Source organism: Erythrolamprus reginae, unplaced genomic scaffold (assembly GCF_031021105.1).
Source record: "Erythrolamprus reginae isolate rEryReg1 unplaced genomic scaffold, rEryReg1.hap1 H_61, whole genome shotgun sequence".
Lineage (NCBI taxonomy): Eukaryota > Metazoa > Chordata > Lepidosauria > Squamata > Dipsadidae > Erythrolamprus > Erythrolamprus reginae.
In genome coordinates, this window is record NW_027248519.1 from 105214 (window position 1) to 113073 (window position 7860).

At 47.7% G+C, this 7860-nt stretch overlaps 1 protein-coding gene across 2 annotated transcripts in view; it reads left to right on the forward strand.

Annotated features, from left to right (window-relative positions):
- The window catches only part of LOC139155802 (transferrin receptor protein 1-like), a 47187-nt gene extending 43303 nt beyond the window's left edge, over nt 1-3884 (forward strand). For both annotated transcript variants that reach the window (XM_070731083.1, XM_070731084.1), the window contains exon 19: nt 454-3884. In XM_070731083.1, the coding sequence (XP_070587184.1) occupies nt 454-696 (243 nt within the window). In that variant the 3' untranslated portion in view covers nt 697-3884. The remainder of the gene's footprint in view (nt 1-453) is intronic.
- Nucleotides 3885-7860: the final 3976 nt, after the last annotated feature.

Genomic DNA, 7860 nt, shown 5'->3' on the forward strand with positions numbered 1-7860 from the left:
ACACACGCACCTAACCTCGAATATTGAAGTATGGCCATCATGTCTCTTTCCTAAGTTTTGTCTTTTCTCCTAAACTGGCCCAACCCAAATCCTGCAACCGTTCTCCGTATGTTTCAACCTCCAGGCCCTCAGTCACTCTTCTCGGCGTTTTTTCCCCCAAAGTCTCAACATCTTTTTAGTTGCGTCTTTTTAACTAAGTGTTGCTGGCTTGGGAATTTAAGTCCACGCATCTTCAAAAGTGGCCACCTATTTCTCCACGGCTTAGCCGCTTGGTATGACATCATCTACGACCGCGCCTTATCTAGATCGGAATTTATAGGGGAATGTCATGGAAATATCAGGGGATTTCAAAATCCTTCCCCCCCCCCCCCCGGACACCCTGACCATAGCAATCTAACCTCCCTTTGAAAGTGTTTGCAAAACCCCTGCCTTCAACGCTGCCTTTCTTTGCAGGTGGAGTACCTGTTCCTCTCCCCCTACGTCTCCCCCAAGGACACGCCCTTCCGCCACATCCTCCTGGGCTCCGGATCTCACACCACCCAGGCCCTGCTGGACCACATCGGCCTTCTGAGGACCAACGCGAGCGCTTTCGACGAAGACCTCTTCAAGAACCAGCTGGCTCTCTTGACTTGGACCATCCAAGGAGCCGCCAACGCCCTCGCCGGGGACATTTGGGACATTAATAACGAACTCTGAATCCCCCCCTCCCCACTTCCGAAAGAGCACCCCCACCCTCTTTCTCCCAACCCGTTGCACAGTTACACCTCTAGCTTTTCAGCAGAATTTTAAAGACGCCCCAAAGCCCGAGGAGGAAGAGTAGGGATTCGAACCTTGGGAGAGATTTTTAGGTGTAAATTGATGTCTCTGCCCAATGTTGCTGATAAGCCCCCTTAGCAATCTTAAAAGGAACTCTGTTTTTCGAGTAAGCAAATCCCGGCGTCCAACTGGACAGGAAGTCCATACGCTGACCACGTTCCAGTTGGCATTAAACTCAAGGCTCAAATTCGTATCCTTCGACTGCTTGGGGAGGCGAGAACCAGGTTCGAGTCTCCCAAACATTACTAAGAGCCTTTGCATCAGCCCTGGAATGTGGAGCCTTCTGCTTTCTGTCCAGTTCCTCTCTGGCCGCTTACTCGGGGAAACGAGGTCAATGGGAGATAGGTCCGGCGGGCACGATTTAGGAATCGGCAACGGGAAGTCCTTTTTGGAGAGAGCTGGGTTTGTCTTTTGTCTTCTTGCTTTGTGGCCTCCTGGGAAAACGCACCACGAGCCTTCCCATCGGTCACACTAGGGAGAATGAGGGTGGATTCACCTGGACTCTTGGTCCTGAGAGATATTTATTAGTTATTTATTTATCAGTGACAGTGTTCACTATAAATGCTATTTGTGTTCTACCGAATATAATTATCGGAAGCAGTGACTTCCATAATTATGACAGTTATACTGTCGTTTTTTTGATATAAGTAATTAAAAGCAGCATCTGCTAACCATGAGGAGGAGAACTGGAGATTTGGGGGCCCTCGAGCCTTCACTGGCTTGCAGGAATGGCGGTGAACACCGGGGGGGGGGGGGGGGGATAAGCCCAAGGTTTAGAAACGGGGAAGCAAATTTCCCTCCACCGCAGCGTTTTAAGAGCTCACCTTGGAGAGATTCTGCAGTCGCCGCCTCTTCTGCGGTGCGGAAGGCAGAAAACAGCCCTGGTGCCCTCCAGATGTGCTGGGCTGCGCCCCGGGATTTGAGCAGCTGTGCCTGCTTGAAATTCTGCTTGGAGGGTGGCCCCTTTGACGCCCAGGTTTGGTCTCGATCCCTCCAGATCGGGGGGTCTTCCAACCTTGGCCACTTTCAATACATGTGGATTTCAACTCCCAGAATTCCCCAGCCAGCCGTGTCCCGTTTTCTCTTCCCACCTAAAGTGGAGAGATTGCAGAGGAAGGGACTTAAGAGAGTAAGGCTGAGGAATTCTGGGAGTTGAAGTCCACAAGGCTTCCAAGTTGCCAAGGTTGGAGACCCCTGGTCTGGATTGTCGCTTCACTCGACAGACCCAGAGGGATCTTGTCCACATTCCTTGAGATTTCTGCCTACCCAGAAGTGGCCAGTGACTGCAGAAACACCCCCCCCTTCCCCACGTGGGTTCTGACCTCGGGCCTCCCCCCTTGCTTTTCCCGCAAGGGCTAAGTGGAAGGGAATTGGCTGCAGGGTTTTGTGCCCCCCTGGGCCATCGCAGAAGAAAAACCTCCAGTCCTGCATAGTGACGGTGAAACCCATTATCGGGGGCAGGGTCTCCCATAATGTCCAAGAACCAGGTAGCTTTTGTCTACCGGAGTGTTATATCGGAGGCAGTGACCTCCATATGTTGCACTGAAAAGGGTGTCTTTATAATTATCGGGGACAGTGTTCCCCATAATTTTTTTTATCTAAATGCTCGTCGCCTGCAGAGCATGGTCGTTAGTATCTAACATGAATTATTTGAAACCTGGTACAACTGTCTCTTTCTGTCTCCAGGTACAGGGTGAGGGGAAGGGTCCTTCGGCGCAGGCTGCGTGAGAACCTGTTTTAGGGGAGGGGGCATCGGCGACTCTGGCTTGGCCAGGTTTGCCCTGCTTACCCAGCGCTTAACCGAAATCTCCCCCTTCCGCTCAGTTGCTCGGCCCTTCCTTGCCCTAAGGAAGCAGAGTTGGCCGCCTTTCCTCTCTTGACCAGGAATCCTGGCTTGTTCTCCAAACAGCTTCGAGTCACGCAGGAGTGGTGCCGGGGGGAAGCTAGAGCCCTGTGTGTTACTTAAGGGCGTAGACTTTCTCTAAAACATTCATCTATGTCCCCTTCCCACCCGCCCCCCTCTCTCTTTCTCTTGTTTGTAAAGCTTGAAGTGATTTCCTGGGTGAATGTACACATGGGAATTGCTTGTGATAAAAGAGGAATCGTCCGGATTTAAGTCAGAAACAGGTCAGGAAGAACCTGCAAAACCAGGGACAACAGATCTGTTGGTATTTTTTTTTTCCTGTTTCGCATCGCTAGCCAAAAGATCTCTAGTCTAAAAGAACCTGTAGGAACCTTTTAAGGCAGGGGGGCTTCAAACTTGGCAGCTTTAAGACTTGTGGACTCCAACTCCCAGAATTCCGTGTCCCGTTTTCTAAAATTCAGAGATTGCAGAGGAAGGGATCACAAGAGAGCTAAATTATGCCGACTGGAGAACTCTGGGAGTTGAAGTCCACAAGTCTTAATGTTGCCTAAGTTTGAAGGCCTCTGTTCTAAGGTGGCTTTGAAATGAATTTCACTTGCCCTGGCTTTCCAAAACGCCCTCACTTGCTTGTGTTTTCTGCTTTTGGCACGGAGGGGCCCGAACAATTAAAAAAAAAATAGAATTTGTATACAGAAAACTGACTGAGATCGAGAATAATTCCAGGCATGCTTGCTATAAAAAAATACCTTGGTGGGATTTTGGCTGAGCTTGGAAAGAGGAAAGCACGCCCGTTTTTTTAGCCCATCTCCGGGTGTCGGTAATTCAAATCAAAGGCTGTTGCAATTTCAGACCTGTTTTCGTTTGTGTGAAGAAGAAGAAGAAAAGTCGGCTTTGTCAACCCTCCCATGCGAAGTTTCCTTCCCTGCGTTGCATAAAGCAGAGGCCCCGATGTCTCTTTGTGTGTGTGTGTGTATATTGTTTCCATAGCACTGCATGCACCCCGGGTGCGTTGAAAGCATTAGAGGTAGTTGTGAAGGAAAAGAAAGGAAAATTACACGAATAAATGTTGGTGTTGATCCTGATATGCTGCAACCTTTTTTCCTCTAGAATTAGAGACCGCTGTCTTTGATGCAATCACTGTTTGAAAAATGCAAAACCTGACTTGGCTCTTCCTTCATTAAAGGAAAAAAAACAACACCCCAAACTGGCAGCTTGGAAAATGTGATTATTTGGGGGGAGATTTGCAGTGGGGTGGCGGGAGGGATAGTGGGTGACGGATGGTATGTATCTAGTGGTACCTCTGCTTACGAACTTAATTCGTTCTCTGACCAGGTTCTTAAGTAGAAAAGTTTGTAAGAAGAAACAATTTTTCCCATAGGAATCAATGTAAAAGCAAATAATGTGTGTGATTGGGGAAATCACAAAAAGGGTGGAGGCCCTTTTCCTCCTAGGAGATTCCTAGAGAGGCCCCACTGAGGCTTCTCCCCGCCTTTTCCGGTGCTGTTTCCTCCCAGGAGATTCTTAGGCCCCGCGGAGGCTTCTCCCTGCCTTTTCCAGCCTTGTTTCCTTCCAGGGGATTCCTAGAGCGGCCCCATGGAGGCTTCTCCCTGCTTTTTCCAGTCCTGTTTTCCCAGGAGATTCCTAGAGAGGCCCCATGGAGGCTTCTCCCTGCCTTTTCCAGCCTTGTTTCCTTCCAGGAGATTCCTAGAGAGGCCCCACGGAGGCTTCTCCCCGCCTTTTCCGGGCCTGTTTCTTGCCAGGAGATTGCTAGAGAGGCCTCACAGAGGCTTCTCCCTGCCTTTTCCGGTTACAGTTTCGGAGGCTCGGGTTTGTAAGTGGAAAATGGTTCTTGAGAAGAGGCAAAAAAATCTGGTTCTTAACTAGAAAAGTTCATAAGTAGAGCCGTTCATAAATAGGTAGAGGTACCACTGTATTTGAAATGAATGTACGTTGTTAAGTGAAACACGTTTTAAAATGAGTTTTACCCTATTTTATAACTTTCCCTGTTAAGTGAATCACTGTGATTGTGTTCGGTTAGTAACACGGACGTTAAGTGAATTTGGCTCTCCTATTAACGTCGCTTGCCAGAAGGTTACAAAAAGGGGATCACATAACTCCACGTACATTGCAAGCATCATAAATATGAGTCACTGGCCATAAGTGTGGGGAAATTATTTATTTTTATTAATTTGGTTTCTATGCAGTCCCTCTCCAAAGACTCAGAGCGGCTTACAACATAATAATAACAATAAATGACAGTAGCAAATCCAGTTAATTAACTAAATAACTGACCTAAAATCTTTAATACTGTATTTTAAAGATCAATCGTACACATTCAGACCTCGGCCATACATTAAATTCATTGGCCGGGGGACCTAAGATCTAATGGCCCCAAGCCTGGCGGCACATACGGAAAGTAAGAGAGAGTATCTCCAGGGGAGCTGATTCCAGAGGGCTGGGGCCCCCACAGAGAAGGCCCTTTTCCTTGACCCCGCCAAGCGACATTGTCACAAGTTTCTTTTCTTTTCCCACTTGTAATTCTGAACGGTTTTATTCAACAAAATGATTGTTAATGTGTCAAAAAGCAAGGTTTTATTTTATTTATTGTATTTCTAGTTTGCTCAACTCCCTGTTTTACACCTGGGCAGGAAGAACCAAAGGGACAAGGACAGATTAGGCGAAACGCTCTGATAGGGACCTTGGAGCCCTGGTGCAGTGATTTTCAAACTTTTTTGAGCACATTTTTTACATTTACAAAATCCTGGGGCACACCACCAACCAAAATGATACTAACACAGTACATATTATACATATAGTTAATAATATAGTTTCTAAATGTATTTATACTCAGTGTGAAACCTCGGCCTGTTTCAGGATAGACATAACCAGCTGAGGCTTCATCTAGTGGTGGCAACATCTCCCTCCAGTCCTGACCAGGATTAGAAACCGGGACCACGGGGAGGAGTAGCAGCTACAACTACTCGCCGCGGCCACACAATGACAAGTGCGCGGCAGCCTGAGCGGGGACCTTCCTGGGTGTGGATGAGAGGCGGCCTGCTATTGGTTCATCGCTAGTGGTCGGGATGAATCCTAGAAGGTGATTGGTCAGTGAGCATTCCCTGTGGCTCTGCTCTTCCTGTCGCTGAGAGATGGAGGGATTGTGAGGGGAAGGTTTGTGTTCGTGTGGAGGCGGCTGGTGGTGGGCCGGATAAATGGCCTCCACGGGCTGTATCCGGCACACGGGCCGTAGTTTGGGGACCCATGTTTAATTTTCCCATGGCACACCTGACCATGTCTCATGGCACACTAGTTGAAAAACACTGCCCTAGTGCAATGTTTCCCAACCTTGGCTACTGAAAGATATTTGGACTTCAACTCTCAGAATTCCCCAGCCAGCATTCGCTGGCTGGGGAATTCTGGGAGTTGAAGTCCAAATATCTTCAAGTTGCCAAGGTTGGGAAACACTGCCCTAGTGGACACTTAATGGCGAACCCATGGCACGTGTGCCACAGGTGGCATGTGGAACAGCATTGCAAGGCATGTGAGGCGTTGCTCTATGTCAGTTCCAATGCGCATGTATGTGCTAGCCAGCTGATTTTCAGCCTTGGAGTAGGCCATTTCCGCCCTCCAGAGGCTTCAGGGGAGCTTCCCTGAAGGCCCGGAGTGTAAAAAAAAAAAACCCAAGGGACAAACCGGAAATTCAGGAAAACAGGCTTCCTTTGTGCCCATTGTGCTGTTTTTCGCACTCCAGGGCTTCAGGAAGCTTCCTGGAACCCTCCAGAGTGGAAAAAACAGCACAATAGGCACAAAGGAAGTCCATTTTCCCGAACTTCCGGTTTGTGCGCAGGGTCATTTGTCCACCATCCCAGGCTTCGCTGAGGGCCCTGCGCATGAGCAGGGTCAGGGGAGAGATATTGTACGCATGCACAGGGTCAGCACAGGGGTTTGCGCATGCATGGGGGGAAGGGAAGGGATGTGCGCATGAACACACACCCTTTTGGCACATGAATCGAAAAAGGGTTGCCATCACTGTGGTAGACGATCCCTTAAATATGAGCCAGTCATGGGCGGCAGCAGCCAAAAAAGCCAACACAATCCTTCGTGGTATAAACACAGAGTCAAAATCACATGAAAGATTTAGCACTGCCTTACAAAGCCTCAGTCAGGCCACACCTGGAATACTTGCACTCAGTTTTGGACACCACGTTACCAAAGAAGGATAGAATTCTCTATTGGCCAAGTGTAACTGGACACAGGGCCGCCGATAGGCCAGTATTACTGCTACTGGCGTCAGGGGCCCGGCCAAATTGAAAATGGGGGGGGGGTAATACATAATTGATATGTCACAAAATAAAGTAGTTTTAAAATGGGGGGAGGACAGACACTTAGGCTGTATGGGGCCCCAAAATTCCTGATGGCGGCCCTGACTGGACACCCAAGGAATTTGTCTCTGGTGCAGAGGCTGTCAGTGGACATAAAAGAAAAATATACATTTGTCGAGAATTATGAGGTGCAACACTTAATGATGGTCATAGGGGTTAAATAAGCAATGAAGAACAATATTAATAAAAATCTTAAGGATACAAGCAACAAGTTACAGTCATACAGAGGAACAACCATTTCACCCATTTCCTCCCACTTTTGATTGTAAGACTAACTTGTTGCCTGTATCCTTAAGATTTATATCAATATTGATTGTTTCCTGATTGCTTATTTGACCCCTATGACAATCCTTAAGTGTTTTTTACTTCATGATTCTTGACAAATGTCTTTTTTACTTTATGTACACTGAGAGCATCTGCACCAAAGACAAATTCCTTCTGTGTCCAATCACACTTGGCCAATAAAGAATGCATAGCTAGGGGTATAACAAGCAGGAAGAGGGAGATTGTGATCCCCTTATATAGAGCGCTGGTGAGACCACATTTGGAGTACTGTGTTCAGTTCTGGAGACCTCACCTACAAAAAGATATTGGCAAAATTGAACGGGTCCAAAGACGGGCTACAAGAATGGTGGAAGGTCTTAAGTATAAAACATATCAGGAAAGACTGAATGAACTCAATCTGTATAGTCTGGAAGACAGAAGGAAAAGGGGGGACATGATCGAAACATTTAAATATGTTAAAGGGTTAAATAGGGTTCAGGAGGGAAGTGTTTTTAACAGGAAAGTGAACACAAG